This window comes from Solanum dulcamara, chromosome 8 (genome assembly GCF_947179165.1).
Source record: "Solanum dulcamara chromosome 8, daSolDulc1.2, whole genome shotgun sequence".
Classification (NCBI taxonomy): Eukaryota; Viridiplantae; Streptophyta; class Magnoliopsida; order Solanales; family Solanaceae; genus Solanum; species Solanum dulcamara.
In genome coordinates this window covers 70,970,316-70,992,886 of record NC_077244.1, presented here as the reverse complement: position 1 = coordinate 70,992,886, position 22,571 = coordinate 70,970,316, and the positions used below count along the sequence as shown (strand labels likewise).

Genomic DNA, 22,571 nt, shown 5'->3' with positions numbered 1-22,571 from the left:
ATAACAAGAAAAGGAATGGATAGTGGGCAACTTGCCCTAGTGGAACATCCACTCATTCATTTTCAAAACATGCCCTAGTGGAACATTCACTTATATATTTTCAAAACACTCCCACTTGGATGTCCACATATAATAAAAAAAACTTTACAAGAAATAATATACAAAATTATCCTGAATATCCATAGATATTGTGTCTCGTTAAAATCTTACTAAAAAAATTCAGTGGGAAAAAGTCCAATGAAGAAAAAAGAGTACACACATCTGGTAATACGCTTTGAGTATTGCCTCATTAAAAACCTTACCAGGAAAACCAACGGGACAAAACCTTGACTAAGGGAAAAAGAGTACAGTGCGTATTTTACTCCCCCGATGAAAACATCACTTAATATCTCGAAGGCGACACATTCAAATTTTGTATCTCATTCTTTCAGAGATTGAAGTCGGCAATGCATTGGTAAACATATCTACTAAATTGTTACTTGAACGAACTTGTTGGACATCTATTTCACCCTTTTTTGAAGATCATGACTAAAAAAAATTGGTGAAATATGTTTTGTTCTGTCTCTTTTGATGTATCCTACCTTCAGTTGAACTATACATGCAGCATTATCTGCATACAATATTGTTGAAACGTCTCTTTTTAAAAAAAGGTCACATGTTTCTTGAATGTGTTGAATTATTGATCTTAACTAAACACATTCTCGACTTGCTTCATGGATGGCTATTATTTCTGCATGATTTGAGGAAATGGAAACCATAGTTGGCTTTGTTGAACGTCATGATATAGCTATACCACCACATGTAAATAAATAGCCTGTCTGCGATCGACCTTTATGGGGATCAGAAAAATACCCCGCATCTACATAACCAATCAATTGTGACGTGAATTCATTTGAGTAAAACAATCTCATATCAATGGTCCCTCAGAGGTATCTAAATATATGCTTAATTTCATTCCAGTGTCTTCGTGTTGGAGAAGAACTAAATCTTGATAACAAGCTTATAGAGAAAGTTATATCTGGTTTAGAATTGTTGGCAAGATACATTAATGCATCAATTGCACTAAGATATGGTATTTCAGCATCAATAAGTTCTTCATCATTTTCATGAGGTCGAAACGGATCTGTATTAATATCAAGAGATCTCACAATCATTGAGGTACTTAATGGATGTGCTTTATCCATATAAAACCTCTTTAAAATATTTTTAGTATATGTTGACTAATGTACAAATATCTCATTTGTAAAATGTTCAATTTGTATACTAAGACAAAATGGTCTTTCCGAGATCTTTCATTTCAAACTCATTTTTCAGATATTTTACTGCCTTTAGAAGTTCTTCTAGAGTTTCAATAATATTCAAATCATCAACATATACTACTATTATGATAAATTCAGATCCAGATTTTTTCATAAAGTCACAAGGGCAAATTGGATCATTTTTATATTTTTCTTTTAGCAAATATTCGCTAAGACGATTGTATCACATATGCTCTGATTATTTCAACCCGTATAAGGATTTTGGAAGTTTTATTAAGCAAGTTTCTCGAGAATCCTTGTATGCTTCAGGCAATTTGAACCCTTTGAGAATTTTTATAAAAATGTCATAGTCCAATGAGCCATATAAATAAGCACTGATCACGTCCATTAGGTGCATTTCAAACTTTTCATGAGCTGTCAAATTCATTAGATACATGAAGGTAATTGCATCTACCACAGCAGAATATGTTTCCATATAATCAATGTCATGTCTTTGCGAAAAACCTTGGGCTACAAGTCGTGCTTTATATCTTATGACTTCACCTTTTTTATTTCGTTTACGCATAAAAACTCATTTGTACCTTACTAGCTTGACATCTTCAGGTGTTCGAATTATTGATTCGAAAATTTCACGTTTTTCAAGTGAAGTTAACTCTGATTGAATTGCATTCTTTCATTTTGGCCAATCACTTCTCTGTCTACATTTATCGATAGATTTTGGTTCAAAATCCTTATATTGTTGCATTATTTCAATGGCAACATTATAAGCAAAAATATTATCGACCACAATATCATTTCGGTTCTACCGTTTTTCTGTCGAGACATAACTTATTGAGATTTCTTTATTCTCATTATTTTCAGGTACTTGGACCTCCTCGGTGGTATCATCATTTGTTGTGTCTCTGGGCTCTTCTTGAGCAATTGCCTCCAAATTATGATTATTTATTCCTTTTCTTTTTTGAAGATTCTTATCTTTGCAATCAATTGGTCTTCTACGTTTTAAACGTGGCCTAAGTTCATTTACCTGAACAAGTTATTCTACCGGGACATCAACTCAAACTTGAGCATTAGCACTTGGGATATGCGATTTAATAACCCATGGTAGGTTAGTAAATGTATCCGGCAGTTGATTTGCAATATTCTGCAAATAAATCATCTTTTGAACTTCTTGCTCACATTGATTTATTCGAAGATCTAAATGAGATAGTGCTAATGAATTCCAATCTATCTCATTTTCCAATTGCTTATGTTCTCTCCCTAATGTTGGGTATACTGATTCATCAAAATGACAATCAGCGAATCTTGTCGTTAATAAATCTCTAATCATAGATTTCAAATATTTTATAATAGAAGGAGATTCATACCCAACATATATTCCTAACCTTCTTTGGGGACCCATCTTTATGCGGTACGGTGGAGCAATTGGGATATATACCGCACACTCAAATATTCTAAGATGGGATATATTTAGCTCCCTTCCAGAAGCCAACTGTAATAGAGAAAATTAATGAAAATTTGTTGGCCTTATGCGCATAAGTGCTGCTGCATGCAAAATAGCATGCCCTCATACCGAAAAAAAAGTTTTGTCCTCATTAGCAATGGTCTAGCTATCAATTGGAGGCATTAAATTAGTAATTCTACTAGACCATTTTGAGTATGAACATGAGTGACCGGATGCTCAACTTTTAATCCAACCAATATATAATAATCATTAAAGGATTGAGATGTAAAGTCATTAGCATTATCAAGATGGATTGTCTTTATTGCATAATCTGGAAACTGTGCTCTTAACCTTATAATTTGAGCTAACAATCTCACAAAAGCCATGTTGCGAGTTGATAATAAGCACACATGTGACCATCTTGTAGATGCATTTATCAAGACCATATAATATTGAAATGGTCCACATGAAGGGTGAATTGACCCACATATATCACCCTTTATACGTTCTAGAAACGCAGGGGATTCAATCCCAACCTTAGTTTCTTATGGTTTAATAATCAGTTTTCTTTGGGAACAAGCAACACAAGAGAATTTCTTAGATTGACGAATTTTTTGATTCTTCAAAGTGTGCCCATGTGAATTCTCAATAATTCTGCACATTATATTATAACCGGAATGACGCAACCGGTAATGTCAAATGATAAATTCACTATGGTCAATAAATCTTTTATTTACCATGGCATGTGATTCAACCACATCAATACTTGTGTGGTATAACCCAGAAGAAAGTGCAGGTAATTTTTCATGCACAAATCTTTTTCCTGCTTTTATTGTAGTAATATAAAGGTACTCAACCTTTCCTTCATTAACAGTCTCAATATGATAGCCATTTTGATGTAAGTTTCTTTGAGACTTACTACAATACAAAGCATTATTAATAGCCAATATTGTTCCCCCAGGTAGTGGATAAGGCTGCTCTTTCAGAACCCGCAATTATTTTCGTACTATCGGATATTGTATTATCATTGACTCCTTTCATAACCAAATGAGAGAAATATTTCTTTTCTCTTATTATAGTGTGCATTGTATCATTATCCAAAAGGCACATATCTCTATTACTCATCTTAGATCCAATTGAAGGCTGAGAAATTTATTTATTTTTATAAAATAAAAATACATTATAAGAGATAAAATAAGTAACAATATTGCTAGAAAAATATAAGTCATTTTTTTCTTCTTTTCTTTTAAATAGATAAATGTAAAAACATGATAATCAAAAGTACATAAAACCGACAACATATTGTAAATCATATAATGAAATTAAACATCAATTTTAATCCCTAAAAAAATCTTCAACCTCCAAATGAGTAATATCATTGAGGTCATTAAAATCGTCATCCTTCAAAGCCAGATTTGCTTCAATATTATCATTATGCGAAGGTCACGCCTCACGTTATTTTCAAATGTCAAATGTGACTCTATCCGAGCATTAGAAAAAGAGGCACCACCTCTATTTGCCTTTCTTATGAAGGAATTTTGATAAAGCCTTACAAAATGCTTAGGCGTTCGACATTCATTTTTTCAGTGGTTTTTCATGCAACAACGATGACAGTTACTTCTTGAAGGGCCACTTTGAGAACTCATATTATTCTCCCTTTTATGTTGACCACCACCACGACTATTATTATATCATCTTTTGCCACTGCCACATCCACGCACATTATTGTGACCTTGATTTTTATTTTATCTTCTTTCAGACTGGCCATGTGCTTCTACCACATTTGCTTCCGGTAACGGAGCAGTTCCAGTGGGACGGGCTTCATGATTTTTCATTAAAAGAGCATTATGCTGCTCACCCACCAAAAGACACGAGATCAATTCAGAGTATTTTTGAAAACCTTTTTTACGGTATTGCTGTTGTAATATCACATTAGAGACATGGAAAAAAGTGTCTTTTCCAATATGTCTTCATCATTTATAGTTTTCCTATATAATTTTAATTGAAAAGTTATTCTAAATACAACAAAATTATACTTAATTACAGTTTTAAAATCTTGAAACCGTAAGTGCATCCATTCATAACGAGTCTTTGGCAATACCGTTGCCCTGAGGTGGTCATACCTCCCTTTTAAATCTTTCCACAATTCAAATGGATCTTTCACTGCCAAGTATTCAACCTTCAGATTTTCATCTAGATGATGACGAGGAAAAAACATAGCTTTCGCTTTATTCTGACTTGATGTTTTATTTTCTTCGATTATAGCATCACCAAAAACCTTAGCGGTAAGGTGGATTTCAACATCAAGCACCCATGACAAATAATTTTTGCCAAAAATATCAAGTGCCACAAACTCCAATTTTGACAAATTTGACATGATGAAAATTAATTTAAAAATAACAAAGACAACTAAAATTAAATTTCTTCAGTAGATATACTTGATATAGAAGTTAATTTTATGGAAAAAAAATTAGAGTTTCGTGCTGATAACGTGTTATAAAATAAGCTAACTTAGCAAAATTAGTAAGAGAAAATAAAAAGGAGCAGATTGAGAAATGGAGAGAGAGTGCAGATTGCAATATTCGTATATTCATTTTCATTGCCACATAATGGCAATTTATTACAAGAAAAGGAATGGATGGTGGACAACTTGCCCTAGTGGAACATCCACTCATCCATTTTCAAAACATGTGTTAGGTGGAACATCCACTTATCCATTTTCAAAACAAAATATATATTTTTCATAATATATAGTCAAATAGAATAGTGTCATTGTAATAATTATTTATTATATGTGACTTAATATATTTAGTTTTTAATTATTTAAATTTATTAAACTGATCAAATTTTAGATTTTTTGATATGATAGTTAATTATCAAACTTTTTGGAAGTACTTTAATATTTTCTTTTATAATCACCAAGTATTTTTTTATTTTTTATGATAAGGTAAATCTATCGTCGTTATCCTTTGGATGATTTCGACCCAAAAGACAACTCCTTGCTTTCGCTGGCAAGGGAACTTGAGACCTCCAACATGGAAGTCCCAATCCCAAACCACTGGGCCACTCTAAAGGGTCTAATCACCGAGTATTTTTTAGTATATTAATCAAATATGGTTAAAAATATAGATTTTTTTTCATAAGTGACTACATTTCGGGTTACATTAATAATTTATAGTTATAGTTTAGGTATTTATCATTCGTAGCAAGTGTTGGAGGTGTCAGACGAACTTTTCTTTTGAAGTTCAGGCGATTGTATTTATTTGTTGTATTCATATTCATATTTGGTTGTATCGATGAATACAATTCAGGTATACAAGATTATAACATCAAAACAAAAAATACATGAGATTGTATTTCAAAACAAAAAATACACAAGATTGTATTTGATGGCTCTTGTATTTATTCACTCTAATTTTACTTGTTCCATCTATTATATCAATTGTTACCAATTTGTATTACTTGTATTCATTCGCTCTAATTGTTGTATCAATGAATACACTATTGATGGATACATTCACCCGGTATGTTGTATGCTTACACTTAATTTTAAGTACAAAAGTGAAATACAAGTGTGTATACAAGGATAAAAGCAACAAAAATTCAATATACAATCAAGGTCATTGTCGAAAAAATCTTCCTTCACAATACAAAAATACAAGTGAAATACAAAAATACAACAAAGATGTGTAAAAAGTTGATGAGGTGCAAATCAAAGCGAAATACAAAAAATTTAGAGATTTGCAAAGAAATGTGGTACATAAGTTAGTTGTGTCGTATAAAAATTCCTTTTTTCATATAAAAATTCATTAAAAATAGGAAAAATAACACTTATACCCCCCAAAAGAAAGTATTTACCCTTAAATACTTCATTACTTTCATACCCCTTTTTATTTGAAAATGACATAAATTTATTTTAAAATTCGCGCGTTAATGTCATGCTGACATCAGCATCCACCCTACATGATACCGATAGATTATCAATATACCGACAGAGTATAACAGAGGATTAAGCTTAGTCCTATATGATATCGATATGATATCAATATACCAATGGAGTATCACATAAGATTATTTCATAGCAGTGATACTGATATCAACATGACGTCATGCGCGAAATTAAAAGGAAGAAAGTGAGGTAAGAAGGTAAATAGTTTAGGCCATGAGTCTATTAAGGATAAATAATTTGGATCGGGTCCAATTTGAGTAAATAGTTTCACAATTGGTCTATTTTGTATAATTTTCCTTTAAAAATACTTATGAACTATTGAAAATATAATAAAATTCCAATTATTTGATTTTTGGTCCAAAAATATTCCTAAATTATTAAAATAGCACAAAAATGTCTGCACTATTAGCAAATTGACCCAATTCTGTTATGTTTCTATATCATTATCGAACCTTCATGTTTCATATATTATTTTTAATGTGATATATAACTATATTATTTTGGACTAATTTGGGAGTTGGAATATATACCTATCACTTTCGGTGTATGAGGTGCTTTTTCGGGTTAGAGATGTTTCAAAAATGTCATTTTCTCATATAATATCATTTTCTTTCTGAGAATTGAAATCACATGAGGGGTAATTGTACTTTAAAAAAAAAAAGCTCCAGAAATCTCCGAATATATATTTAAGAAGAATATAATGCAAATAATTGATTCATATATGTGAATGCTAAGTAGTCAGAAAGGTTTAATGGTTTGTTACAATTGTATTAGCTCTGGTGTTTGTCTGGAGTTAAATTTATTCCTGAAGAGAAGAAATATATGCAATTTATGCATGTTGATTGACATATGTTTTTCCTCTCATTATGTCTTTTTGTACAAGTAAGGGTAGGACTGGATACACACTTAAACCTCACTTGTGGAATTACGTTGAGCATGTTATTATTGTTGTTTTCGTTATTATGCCTTTTTGTAAGAGTATGCTAAAGGAAGAATTAATAAGCCAAGAAGCAGGTAAGCAGAAGTGTAATGTTGCCTGCTAAAGGGACAATATGTAAAGAAGTTTGGCAAAAGTCCATTGCAAGTGACACAAACGAAGAACAGGAAACAATTTCCCAAGAAGGCAAATTTCTTGTATAAAACGGAAATCTAGGAGATAGGTTTAGAGGGTCCAAATGCTTCAAAAGTGTCATTGCACCAGTTACAATATATTGAAACCTGTTTTTAGTTCGGTAAATATAAATTGGAAAGCAGATGATATATACAGACCAATAAATAGCATTGCCTTGCCACACAACTTAAAACCCCGTATAATCCCACAAGTGCGATCTAGGGAGGGTAAGCGCCGACCTGACCCCTACTTTGGCAGGTAACATTGCCTTGTCACAAACAATGTTAAATACAATTTAACTCAGGGGATGTATTTGAACTTGGAAAGCATTAATTCAATCTTATGCAGAAGCCTAGTTGCTTCTTTTTCTCCAGATGCAAATGGGTTGGTCCATTCCTGATAGTGGTGAAGGCTGCCTGTGAAGTCTGTGAAGAGTCCATCAACTCCCATCTTGTTTATCCAGTAGTCATACTCGTTGTATGGATCTTCACTGAAGTTGAAGTGTACGAATTTGTTCTCATTCCGGAAAGTGTATGGATGAACCTGGATTTGATATTGAAATTCAGAGGATGAATAAGTATGAAATTAAGATGAATTGCACGGAAAAGGAGAAAAAAGAAAGACCAATTCAACACATGAGATATGTATAAAAGCAGGTTCATTCAGTTTCTTTGAAAACTCAACAATTCAGAAGGACTAGTTAATGGAGACTCGAAAATGATAGAGTGCAGAAAGATGGTAGGGGATCTATGATAGAAGGCAACATCAAACCCAAACATCACCAATTAATGCATATGACTCGCTAACCTGTCTAAGCATTAGATGTAAAAACGACGACACTGGCACTTAGAGACAGACACTCACCAACTAGAGAGACTAACTAAAAGCAACCCAGGACCCCTCCAAATTCCAACAGAACGAACTCAACAATTCAACAAGTTAAAAAAGTACATAACATGCCAATTCAAAACAATTATATGATATATAGGCATTTCCTTTCCCTTCAATTAACAGTAATCTAATCTTAGTGCACAATAAAATTAATAACCGTGGAACAGAGATCAGTGGAAGAAAATATCATATCAGCAATCAACATCACATGTCAACGCTATCCCAGAAACAATGATTGATCACATACCTGTAGATTATGGGCATGTGCTCTTGCGACGAGATCAGAAGGTATTTGCAGATAATTATTGGAACAAGGAACTATGGTGTCCTTCCAAGGCCCAATCCCCACCACATATCCCTTGATATAATCAAGATAACCGTCTGAAGTAATCTCCCAATATGACTGAAATGTTAAAAGGATCATTAATTTTCTTAGCAATAGCAAAACGGTGTGACAAGCAGATTTCTCTAGGGTATATTTTCAACAAAACTATATTCCTAAAAATAGGAATACATGTTAAAATGTAGGTTAATTTCTTAATCAGCAAAGAGTCAATTTCTATTTTTTATCAAGCCTGTAAAGTGTACTTTTAATCCTGTAAACTTTTAAACAAGAATCTGAATATTACATGCTTTTTACAAATCTTTACCACGTCTGTGTATAGACTGCAGATGTAGTTGGCCTTTTTATCAAAGTCCTAAAAGTTTGGGGGTTCCTTTTTTGTATATGCTTCTAAATTGTGGGTAAAAGCTTTCTTTTTTTCTTTTTGGAATTTAGCATTTCCCACATAAAGATAAACAACTTCTTATTTGCCACATACAGTGCTAGCTAGGTGCAGGGGAATGAAAACCTGATTGGTGTCTTGAGTTGGTGTAGTTGTGTCATCAATGAGGAAGATCTTAGGCAGGTCTGTTTGGTTTGATATATAAATAAGTGACGTCGGCGCAAAAGATTGAATGAATGCAGGCTGCTTTAACCATTGCTTCGACATATATGAACCTTCGTATCCATACTTCTTCAGTGTCTCAACAAACTTGTCCTCAAATTTCTTACCACCTGGCCATTTGACCTGTTAGAACCAACAGTTAGTGTATAGGATAACTGAAAGAAATACATAAGGATACCAGCTTTAAAACTGAGATAACACTTAGGGTACCAGCTTTAAAATCAGTTTCCCCTATTTTGTAACAGAAAGGGAATGAACTCACGTGTTGGTTGATAAGGACTGGATTTTTTATCTCTGGATAAATTCCAACAACTCTATGGGCATCCAATGCAATTGAGATGAACTCCTCAAAAGTAATAATAGAAAATTCGCCTGCATGTTAATTGAAAACAAATACGGTGAAAAATATTGGAGGCAATGTGATGCGTTTTTTTCTGAAGAAACTATTCTCATACGGAATAATAGCAGGAGCATGCATGTCTTGTAATTGGGCAAAGTCAATTAAAAGCAACATTTTTGGCTCATGTTATATCTCTAGCATAAATTTCCAATTAAATTTTTTTAAAAAGACCTAAAGTTAGGGATTTGTTGCACCAATGCCCAACCAAAGGGCCACTGTGGCACCAATCAAAAAGACTGTCCATCTTGTTTTGTATTTACAGGGACACTTAGAAAACTAACCATTATATTGCTGATCTCTGAAAGGATATCTCTGTTTTACGCGCAGAAGCTTCAATTCTTCAAGGGTGAAATCAACTGCATATTGGTACAAGAAACTACTAATAAATGAAGTAATGATCCACATTATACCAGTAAGGAAATAGTATAACACTTGGAAGTACATAATATTTGCATTTGCTAATACACATGGGTAATACACACAAAATGACAGCAGAAGGACATAATCTGTTATTGATCGCAAAAAATTAAATAGAACTTAGCACAAGTGAAACATCCATACCCAGAAAGTATCCAGTAGTGTTAACACCTTGAACTTCATAGGTCCTCTTTCGATCAGCAAACTCCTTGTGATTTGCTATATCAGTTGTATCATCAAGGATGCAATCATGGAAGCATATAAGAGCGCCATCTTTAGATGCTAAAATATCTGTTTCGATGAAATCAGTACCCTCTTCAATAGCTCTCTGCATAATACTAGAGTTTCAGGAGCATGTTTTGCAGTTTATCTAAAGAAACAACCTGTTTGCTTCTAATACAGCATCAGTTATTGCAAGCAGAAAGGTTCTATTACAAACAGCAAAAAGAATTTCCCCTGTAATTGTTGGTAGTTATTACCAATGTCAGTATCAACCATGTGGCCATAAGTGAAGTCATTTCATTGGAGACTAGACTTGTTTCCTATTTGGCTATTTGCTACTTCAGGAAACCGTATGTTTTGAAAACTACATCAGGATTTTGTTGCAGACATACCATGTATGCTGCTGCAGTTTCTTCAGGAATTTCTCCATTTGAACCTCGGTGTGCGATGTTGTAAGCTCGAAATGTTTGTAAAGGCTGTTTATTCCTATCATTTCTTCTGCCAGGAAGTGGGTAGAGAGGTCTGGCCGAGCATCCAACAAGAAGTAGCAGAAAGATATAAGGGACAACACCTGTAAATTACATTGAGAAAGAGGTAATATTCTGTACACGCACACAGACTATTATAACTTTATCTATGCTTGTCTATCAACGGTCAATGGTTTCATACGCGAACACATGGTATATGTAATGGTGCACGTGTGGTTAGAGTCCAATTTATACATGAATATATGTACTTGACATCAGCAATTGATCTATTTTGATAATCCAATTTATCGCAGCTTGAGAAAAGTGATAACATCTACCTTTCAATCTTAAACATGGAAAACCTTTGGACATTAAGAAGTCAGTAGTACTCACACAACAACCGCCGTGCGTCAGTCCTAAGCTAGGAATTCATCAGCTGCTGTCAATTCACATTCTTTATCAACAGGCAACACGATAAATGTGTGAAGAATGTACAGTCACTTCAGCCAAAGCATAACTGATAGTGCTTGCAACACAGGATATCTGAATATATCATAACAAGTTCAATCCAGTGTTTATATCCTAGTTTAAAATGGACTATCCTTATCAACTTTGGACAAAGTACTAGACTATACTTACATTCAATTCTTATACTGAAAATCACTATGGAAAATAAGATTTACCAATAATAGGAATTTTTTTTGGTGACCCAAATTTGGTTCACTACTTCTATGAATCAACTACCTTCAATCCCACGCTAGTTGGGTTGCCTACATTAATCTTTTATATTCCTTCTGTGATGTTTGGTTAACTAACTAGATTGAGCTAAAATTGATTCTGTGTTATTTTATGCATCATCACTATATGATTCATAATAATACATCATAGCAATTGAAATAAGTAATATCTGGCTGAACTTTCATTTCTATCTAAATAACTAGTAACTAAGACTGCTCCCTTAGCGATTTGGAGCTAAGATTCCTTTTTTGAGCTGATCTAAAAAGTAAATTCTATACTCTACAACAACAAAGAACAACAATGCTTTAATTCTAAATCAGTTAGGGTCAGCTATATGAATCCTCAACATCCATGTTTATATTCTATATTTGGGAACTTCCTTTTTTCCATTTCATGTCTCATTGAATATGATACCTCAAAAAAGTTAAGTAGTGAAGGGGTAGTCCGGTGCACTAAAGCTCTTGCTATGCGCAGAGTCTGGGGAAGGGTCCGACCACAAGGGTTTATTGTACGCACCCTTACCTTGCATTTCTGCCAGAGGTTGTTTCCAAGGCTTGAACCCGTTACTTTTTGGTCATATGACAACAACTTTACCAGTTACTCCAAAAACTAGGCCTACTTCTCTTCCCAATTAACACTAACTAGCATGCATCTCCAATGTCACACCATGACATTCATTTTGAAGTAGAGAAATAAGTTCAAAGCTTATACAATGTTTACCTAGATAGACTGAAGAACCTAATTGCATTCAATACATTGGAGTATTCAAAAAGCACTACAAATGAATGCTTCTTAAAAAGCTTCCAGTCCAGTTAATATCGCTTGGGATTCTGTGGTTGGGAAACAAAGGAGACTACAAATTCACCTAACATCACATGATATTAATGGGAAACAGAGAGCCTACAAAACTATTCAGAGTTGAACAATAACTACTGCTAGTGCTAACACCTCTCTGCAGTTTTATGGGGCCAGATTGACCTACAGAGTGCTTTATGAACTGAATTCAGTAAACCAACACAGCTAGTAAATATATTAAAGTTAGTTACCAACCGATTTCAAGGTGTAAACCTGTCATGTATTAGTGAGACGAGAAATTTTAACATACTTATCTCTTTCTTTTCTAGTATCTTGTATCAGTACCACCTACTCCCCATAATAGATAATGTTATGGTATCACAACAAGTTAATTATATATAAAATAAATGCAAAGACGCTGCATATAATGCGTGCTTATCTGGGAAATGCTTTGACAAGAATTTATAATTGTCAGAGTACCAGACAAAGCACACAGATAAGCTCTTGACAGACTGTTCAACCTTCCCATTTATTCAAAGTAAATTATGTGGATACGTATAACTGAATGCAGATTTCAATAAGTTAGTGCCAGAGTACATTACTTAAATCTCTGAATAATTATTTGAGTAGCAACTAAATAGCAGCAACTTATTGAATTTGGTCCAATGTAACTGACTTAGTACACATTGGAAACATGGATTACATTATTAATCCAAGATTTTAGCCCATAGAGAACTTAAAAGTTAAAACCCAGAAAGAAAAAAAGAAAAAACAAGCTTTCAAATGATTCCACTTAATCCAGAAGCTATATACGTAAAGGGGTTGTAGATATACAAAATCTAAGCTGAACAACACAATTTTCAAGAACCAAGTGAAAATCTTGGAAAAATTCTACTCCTAGCATATACACATTAATCTCAAACTAGCTGAGGTAGACCATAACAACAAGAACATACGCATTGTAATCCCACGAGTAGTGTCGTGTACCCAGACGAGACAGAGAGACTGTTTCTGATAGCCCACTTTATTAAAGCATGTCAAACAATTTGAAAACATATGAGAGCAATAACAATAACGAAATAATGAGAAATAGAGAGCATTACAACTAAATCCAGTCTGCTCTATTTCATTCCAGCACTAAATACAGCAAATAACAAAACGAAATTACAGATACAACGAAAAAAGTTCCAAGAATTTGTCATCTGGGGTTTGTAATGCTTACTTGGTGAAACCATGGAGACTGTCCCCTTCTTCCTCACTCCTCTTTCTCCTCTGTTTCGCACAAGACTTGTACAAAAGATTGAGTTATATTTGAACGTCGGGCAGATTCGTCGCCGTAGATTTAACGAATATTCCTAAAATTGGAATTTTCAAATTCCGGAAGTGTTATAGTTATATATGGATACTTCATTTGGAATAATAACAGCGTTGTTTAGAGACGTTGATTAGAAAACAAGATTTAGATCCTACGGTGGATATTATTCCTTTAGGTGACAGGCTTGTCATTGTAAAGATCGATCACGTTTTTGATGGGTATGGAAATTATTTGATTGAGCTGATGATAAGTCCACTTATCATTGGTACAGACCATATCGATTAGTTTTAGTTTTACTCCAATCAAAGATCTCATATATCCTTGCAATTTAAAATTAATATATATATTTGTTAAAGAATTGGCACACGGACCTTTATTGTTATATAAATGTCCTAAATATACCACTTTCATTGACAAAAGTAAAAAATTATTTTTTATTAAAATAACATTCATTTCCCGAATCCTACGCATAGCGGGAGCTTTAATACACCGGGCTGCCTTTTATTAAAATAACATTCATATAGAGGTATATTTGATTCTTCTAGCCATTGTTTATTTTTTGAATTTATTATTTTGATGGTCAAATTTATTTTTATCCATCTTCTTGTAAAATTTACCTTAGAATATCCCAATTTTTCTCGCATATACAAAAAGCAAATTACAGTATGGCTACAAAAAAATTAATTTTAAATTTGTTTTCATACTTTTTTTCTCTTTTATTCCATTCATACTTTTTTTTTTAATTCTCATATTTTCACACTTTAAGTATGAAGGGGAAAAAATGAAATAAGAACAAGAAATTTAGGTAATGATAAGCAAATAGATCCATAAGAGAGATTTTTAAAACCTAAATTACACGTTAAATCAAAAAAATTAAAAGAAAAATTATGTGTGAAAAGGATCAAATATATCCATATATGAATTATATTTTAATAAAAAGCCAAAAAAATAAATTTAAAATTAAATTATTCACCTTTTTAACAAGTGATATATGATTCTAAATCACAGAATTTAAGAATATATTAAGCCTTTTTTTTCTTAATTGAATAATAAAAAAGCTACAAATGCATTAAAAAAAATTAATTCCAAAAAAGTATCGATATTATAGACATATATATTTGGTATAATAAAATAAAACTTCGAATGTCACGTCCAGACTTTGAAACTATTCTTAAATCCTAAACTATATAGTATACACCACTTTTCTTATGCCTAATTTTTAGAGTTTGGTTGGTGGAGGGAGATTTTTTTGTGCAACTTGATAGTCAAAAGAGCTTGAACATAAATTTAAAACAGTAATCTTCATTAAATGATCAGATATGGATGTATAATTTGAGATGACTAAGAAAAAAGAAACTTTTAGCACCTCTTGCTTTTGCGTTTACTTTCTTTAATTTTATTTTATTTATTTATTTTTAAAAAATATATCAAACATAAATTAAGTAATATAAAATAGAAAGGCTTGTTTTTTTTATCAAATTGATCATCACATTCAAACTTTATGGCTATCTAGTGTTCCCATTTTGTCGACGATAATTGGTCAATATTTACAATCAATTATGGGTCATTAGTATAAATGCTCCTATTTTGGTGTGACGTTTAATTTTTGTTTTTAAGCATTTTAAGTAATAGAAAATGACTAAAAAAAATCTTTGACATTAAAACAACAAACAATTTTTTAAAGGACTTAAGTTTATATTTTTCTAATATAATATCTCATAAGTTATGCCTTTAACATCGAAATAACAAATAACTAGCTTTTAATTCGCAGCATAAGTTCATATATCCGTATTATAATATCTTATAAGTCATAAAATGCATAATAAGTTATGTTATATGACGACATAATGTATTTTTTTTTTAAAAAAACACATATATATTGTACCATCCCATATTAACTATCAAATTTTTTTCTCTAAAATTAATAAAGAATGTATGCCCCAAAATTATTGGTCTTCTTGGCGGGATGCCGTGGGAAAACGAAATGCTCCGAAAGACATAACTTCAATTTTTGAACACATACGATGATAAATTCTAGAAAATATTACGTATATAACTTATGGGTGAGTGAGGCAAAAAATTTCTAAATTTATGTTGAGCTAATTAGATCTGGATAAACTAAGGTACGCATTTTCATCTACAATTCTACGTTAAATAAAGAAAAATAAAAATTGAAGATCATTAAATTCGAAAATAAAAATTAAAGAACATTTCAAAATAGAGACAAACTGCGCAAAAACTTAACCAATTAACAATTCATCAAATGCAATTCCATTTTTACTACTCTGAAGTTGAATATAATGAACACAAAAGAACTACCAGCAATGACGGACCTATGTTATGTGTTATGGGTGCTTAATTAAGCACCCACAGCCTTTTGTGACAAACATGATTATTTAAGTACAAAATTTAGTAATTCATTGAAATATATTAACTGAGCACCTATTTTATGTATTAATTTTCGAGCTAAAAATAATTAAGCATCCTTGATACAAAATTTCTGGATTCGCCATTAGAATTGTGAGTCATTTATCTAATTTTAATTAACAATTTGAACATCTCTTCCAACCGAGCAACGAATCTCGGGGTGTAGGAAGAGTACTTAAAATCTATTCGTACTTGCAGAAAAAACTTAATACCTAAATTTAATCTATTTGGCGAAACTTCTAAAATAAAATTACTATTTTCATTCGTTCCATGCAAAAAAATTCAAAAATTTGTCATCTAAATAGCATTCACGGACAATTTTTCAACTTTGTCTTTTTAAAAATAGTCATTGCCATAAAATCTCAAATTTTACAGGTGAAAATCTCAAATTTTACAGGTGAAAATCTCATAAATAAAATTTAAAACCTTATGATGATGACCCCCTCCCCCTCCCCCGATATATATATATTTCAATCGTAAAAACTGAAAAATATTTGTGAATTTTACTCGAAGTTGGCTATAGGGAGTGTCAGACACTTTTTTCTTCTGCAAATTAGTGGTCCACTTGGTCATGAATTTTTTTCCTTTTTTCCTTTTCAAAAGATATTTTCACAATAATGTTTGGTTACACATTAGAATAGTAATTTTTCATAAGGATGAGTTTTTCAAATTTAAAAAACCAGTAATCTTTTCCCACTCAAAAACACAAAAACTTTTTTAATTTTTTTTTTAAAAGAATACATATTCAAATACAATTTCAAATACTTTTTTTGAAAAAAATATTACTCCATTATACTAAAGTAAGCATTTTCGGGTGCACGTATTTATCATTGACTTCATCACGTCTGACCTTCCTATTCTTTTTGTTTCGTTAGGAATGGGGAACCACTGTCAGTACACACTTATGGTGGATTGATAAATAACTGTTTGAGCTGATGCATCATACAACCCCACAATTTTACTATTCCCTTATTATAATATATATATATATATATATTATTTTTTTATTTTTTCACTCGGTGTTCGGAGAGCTCCGACTAAATCTGGATTTCCCACTACAGGATCCATTCGAGGTGACACTCCCAACATGATTTTTTTCATACTTAGGACTCGGAGAGCTTCGACTAAATCTGGAGAGCTCCAACTAAATCTGGAGAGCTCCACTCGGTGTTCGGAGAGCTCCGACTAAATTTGGATTTCGCACTACAGGATCCATTCGAGGTGACACTCCCAACATGATTTTTTTCATACCCAGGACTCGAACCCGAGACATCTGGTTAAGAGTGAAACAGTCTCAGCACTGCACCACAACCCACCCATGTTGGTTTATTGTAATATATGATGCTACTTAGTTTGTGCATACTTTCGAATGTTTTATCAAATACGTGTCTACTTAAGTTTGCTCATCAAGACTTAAGGATGAAAAAAACTTACCTAATGTTTTTTTATGCCTCTGAAAATTTGAACATGAGACTTTGTAATTCTCCTCCCAATTAATTGAGCACTAGGTCATCACATTAGTAGTAGTCTGCTTAAAATTAATATTTCTTAAGCTGTTAACTCTTACTGTTTTGGTAAGAAACACACACACATATATATATATATATATATATATATATATATATATATATATATATATATATATATATAAACTTATCTATCTACAATAGTATCACACCAATAACTTATAATACTCATGATTAATATATCTGAAACCATATATAACTTGAAATTAAAGAGCCCACAAACTTAAGTAAATATGAATATGTTGAATAAATTCACAGTTCAATTGCACATGATATAGATATATATGTTGAAAGGTTAAACCATAAATGAAAATGGATGCTTTAATGAGTCACTGTTTTTAATATCAAAGATTAAAGTAAGCTAGGGTTCTTGCAATCTCAAAGAATAGGTAAGCTAGGGTTTTCTACTTGATTTTTTTTTTGGTTTCTCACTGTTGCGGAGCCCAACTAATAAGAATCTACATCATGTGAGACCTATTTAAGGGGAAGCACTCCCTAAATTTCATTTCTAGAGTTTGAATTCGAGACTTTGATGAATAAATTCTATCTATCTCACTACAATCTTTGTCAGTCTACTTCTCGAATAAGCCAGGTAAGCAAGTGTAATTAAACTGAGTCCCTCAAATGAAAATGAATGCTTTTAATTCTTCTAATAATGCTATGATTATTTGCCCAATTCATTTTCATTTTTGTAGAAATTAATTAGTGGCTAGGTCGCTAGGACTTGTCGCTGTTATAGGGTTATAATATCAATTTTTAAAAAAGGACCTGTAGAATCAATTGGAGTAACTGTTTGATATTAAAAGGTGTACGTAAATATAAACAACTAAATTGATAATGACAATGATGATAGTTTCAAATTTCGGCAAATTAAAAGCTTCTTCAATTTTTTGTAATTATTGGGTAAAACTTTTAACACGTATATAGGAGTCAAAATTATACTAAGTTCATATGGATTACACCATACTTGAACCGATAAGGAGATAAGAGGTAAGATCGATGACTATAGGAACCATAAACTTCACATCCACCTGAACACCGTCTTTATTAAAAAAAAAAAAAAAAGAGAAGGGTGTGGCAGACTGGCACTAGTACATGGCACTGATGGCAGAGCTTGATGGAGCTGCAGTTAGCCACACAGTCCATTATCAGTTCTGTTAATTTGTCTGGGATTTTTCCGGGTCCATTTATGATTTTTTTTTTTTACTAATGTCTATATCTCCCAATAGTTCAACTCACATATATGGCGACAGTTCGAATATTGATTCAGTTAATCATAAATCGAGCAATTTTACGTTGGTTAGTGTGCATGTACCAAAATGCATGTCTTTTAATTTTATATGAAGTGAAAATTGAAATTAAAAAGTTGCAAAAAAAGGAAGAATACACTTTTTTTGAGTGGATTAAAAAGGAAAGCAGTACAAATAAATTAAAACGGAGGGAATACGACTGGTAGACAATATAACATGTTATACATGTACTTTAATTTATTTTCCAGGTTTAATTAATATACCAGGTTCAGTATGAAGATTAATTATGTGTTTATTTGAGCGAAGTCTACTTAATCTGATGGTGTCACTACGACAAAAAAGATTTTGTGACAATAGTATAATTATCAATATTTTATATTTAGTGGCAACAATAGATATGGGTATTTAAAACCCACACTCTATATAAATGTCACTAAAGGTTTTAGCGACTTTGGATACAATGACATTAACTCAATTATCGCTAAGTATTTTTGCAAGGAAAATCTATTGCCACTAACGATCTTTTTTTTTTGTAGCAGTGAGTAAAAGATATGTACTGCATGAACTCATGACTAGAATTTAAACTCTTTCTTGCAAAATGATCATTGACACTTTTCCTTTTATCTGTGTCACTTTCGTTATTTGTGTTATTCATTATTTGCTTTTTCATAACGCTTTGAACTTCTTAGCCTTATCTGACCTCTTTTTATGCTTCTTTTGAGCCGAGAGTCTCTCGGAAACAGCCATCCTACCTTGATAGGAGTAAGGTCTGCGTACATTTTATCCTCCCCAGATCCCACGTTGTGGGGTTTCACTGGGTTGTTGTTGTTATATAATAGCTGGTGTTTGATCATTCTTGATGATGATCATACCTAATCATGCATTGACAATTATAACTTCAACATATACTTTTCCTATTTTGGAAATTTATGCATATTGTCTATGCCTAAAGTTGAAACTTCTGTATTTGTGGAGTTTAACAAAATAAATACTCCATACAAAGAGTGCAAGATATATGAAAAAAAGAACATAAATCTAGGTGCTGATAAATTAATAAAGTTGGTTTAAGTTAGTACAATCCAAATTGCTACATATGCTATATCTCACTGGAAAATAAGTGTGGTCCTCTCTGTGTATGTACAAAATAAGTATTCCTGGTCCCTCCTCTATACAAATGTAGCTGTTCTAATATCCAGCTAATGCACCACAACTTTGCCATCCCCACTTGCAACAATTTTTTTAAAATCTAATTTGATGGCATTTATATTGATTAATTGAACCACAACAAAATTAAAGAAACAACTTTTAATTTCTTCAAATAGGACAGAGATGCAATAAAAACTCTACTAGTACTTGATAAGCTACTTACTTTTCACTAGTGGAAAAAAGAAGGGGGAAAAAGTAGTAACTCCTTTTACTTTCTATAACTATAGGAGGTGGTCCATTTGAAGTTAACAGCCTACCTTACTTCTATAGCATCATAATTAACCAGCAAATTAAACTAACTACTTCATTAATGTGCAAAAATTTCTTCATTTGTCTAGTGTAATCTTGGTTTAAATTCGTGTTAAGCCTCTTGAATCCACGTGTCATGATTGTGTTGATGCCACATGGCCACGAATTCGCCATACCTTTTTATTCTTTTCCATGCCTTAGCAATATGGTATGGTAAGATTCTCTCTACATGAGTTAGGTTTCTCATCAAATTGCTTCAGAACTCATTCATTTTGATTTGAGTTCAACTTGTGACCTTTTTTTGTCCTTCTCAATTGCTTATAGATATCTTTTCGCCAAGAAATAGAGTATCAGATCAACAACAGAAGAGTTCGAGTTCAATTATTGTTGAGAGGATTCAAAAGAGCTGAGTCTTTTACATCTATGGGAGAAGAATCTATTTTTTCTCCAGATAGATATAATTGGTTAGTCACACTAATTAGCCTTTAATGGTTTGCGCTAATTGTTTTTCATGAGATTCAATTTTATAGATGGAACAACTTTCAAGTTGCATATACCTAATTGTCTTCACAGCTAGAATTAATGCATACAAGAAATGTTACACTTATATATAGCTACAAAATGTTACACTAATTAGTAAAAGAATCTTCCTTGTGAGAATGGGTAACATAGATTTTTAAAGCAAAATATTTACTAGTACCATTTTTCTTGTTTTTTGTTGAATATTTGTGTAGATGAATGATGAAGAAAGCAAGTACTTGATAATCATGAACTCAAAAAAGCAAGAAACTAGTGGTGATGACACCAACAACAGGAAAATATTGTCAAGGACTACTACTACTACTACTCCATCATGTTCTTCTTCAAGGAAGTCATCTTCATGGGATGCAGGGTTTAAAAATCCAAGAATTGTACGCGTATCGCGTACCTTTGGAGGGAAAGATAGGCACAGTAAGGTGTGTACTGTAAAGGGATTAAGAGACAGGAGAATTAGACTTTCAGTACCAACAGCAATTCAATTGTATGATCTTCAAGATAGGCTTGGGTTAAGCCAACCTAGCAAAGTTGTAGATTGGTTAATAGATGCAACTAAAGATGAAATTGATAAACTTCCACCTTTACAAATGCCACCACCATCACTATCTCATTTCTTCAATCATCAACATATTGTTGATGATAATTCTACTTTGAGATCATCATCAGAAACAGGATTTGGAAAAGAAAAGTGGATTGCCACAAATGATCATCAACAAGAAGAAAGTAGTACTGATCATTTCTTTCAATCTTCTAATTTAGGCATGTTAAACACCTTCAACAATAATAATAATAATAATAATAATGCCTTGACTAGCCATAATTGGGAACCTAATTCAAATTTGTCATTAGGTCCATTTGGAAATTACCACTCCTCCTTTTCATCATCACAAGATCATCAATGTCAACAACAAAATACTATGTCTTTTCCTTCAGTCTCTCATCATCAACTATATTTGTCATCTCTTGTTCCTCCATATAATTCCCATTTCCATCCGCATTCTCTCGTGCCAACTCTTCAGTTAACCAGTACTCCAGTGAAATCTTCCTTCAGTTTGAATGACAATAATAAGGGGCATAGCTTTCAAGATCATCATCAACACAACCATAAAGAAGGCAGTGGTTCTTAAGCATATTGGATCAGAAGACATTATTCTTGCTTCACAGATATTATACAACAATTAATACAGTAAGACATTATTCTATCTATCTCTTTTATGTTTATAAATTAACTTTGTTCTACCACTATGTATGTGGTCAGTATTAGTATATATAATTTGTTAGAAGCATAATTTTGAATATTTTAAATTATGAAGTGAATGCATTTTGAGTTATATTCATGTGAATTTTATTCTATATATCTATATGAGTAAGTGCATATGTAGTGTTTACATTATAATTTAGGTCCATTCTTTGGTAATATCGAG

At 32.3% G+C, this 22,571-nt stretch overlaps 2 protein-coding genes across 3 annotated transcripts; one reads left to right on the top strand and one right to left on the bottom strand.

Moving 5' to 3' along the window:
* Positions 1-7,748: 7,748 nt before the first annotated feature.
* Positions 7,749-14,012, bottom strand: LOC129899518 (glycerophosphodiester phosphodiesterase GDPD5). Of its 2 annotated transcripts, none has more exons than XM_055974516.1 (8): positions 13,860-14,012; positions 11,030-11,208; positions 10,560-10,743; positions 10,280-10,354; positions 9,861-9,970; positions 9,503-9,721; positions 8,899-9,054; positions 7,749-8,303 (listed from the first exon to the last, which is right to left on the bottom strand). In XM_055974516.1, the coding sequence occupies exons 1-8, from the start codon at positions 13,870-13,872 to the stop codon at positions 8,061-8,063; spliced, it is 1,179 nt and encodes a 392-aa protein (XP_055830491.1). In that variant the 5' UTR covers positions 13,873-14,012; the 3' UTR covers positions 7,749-8,060. The 2 variants fall into 2 exon arrangements, with proteins under 2 accessions (XP_055830491.1, XP_055830493.1); XM_055974518.1 differs by lacking the exon at positions 13,860-14,012 and adding an exon at positions 11,498-11,618.
* A 6,836-nt stretch (positions 14,013-20,848) lies between these two features.
* LOC129899961 (transcription factor TCP5-like) lies at positions 20,849-22,463 on the top strand. Its single transcript, XM_055974955.1, has 2 exons — positions 20,849-21,074; positions 21,345-22,463. Exon 2 carries the CDS (start codon positions 21,345-21,347, stop codon positions 22,272-22,274), a length of 930 nt encoding a protein of 309 aa, XP_055830930.1. The 5' UTR covers positions 20,849-21,074; the 3' UTR covers positions 22,275-22,463.
* Positions 22,464-22,571: the final 108 nt, after the last annotated feature.

Excerpts from the sequence above, each read along its gene's own strand:
- LOC129899518 (XM_055974516.1), bottom strand. Across the intron at positions 10,744-11,029 it reads AAACTGCAGCAGCATACATG|AGAGCTATTGAAGAGGGTAC; the intron begins GTATGTCTGCAA and ends AGTATTATGCAG. Across the intron at positions 9,971-10,279 it reads CAGAGATCAGCAATATAATG|GCGAATTTTCTATTATTACT; the intron begins GTTAGTTTTCTA and ends ATTAACATGCAG.
- LOC129899961 (XM_055974955.1), top strand. The coding sequence starts at position 21,345 with ATGAATGATGAAGAAAGCAAGTACTTGATAATCATGAACTCAAAAAAG.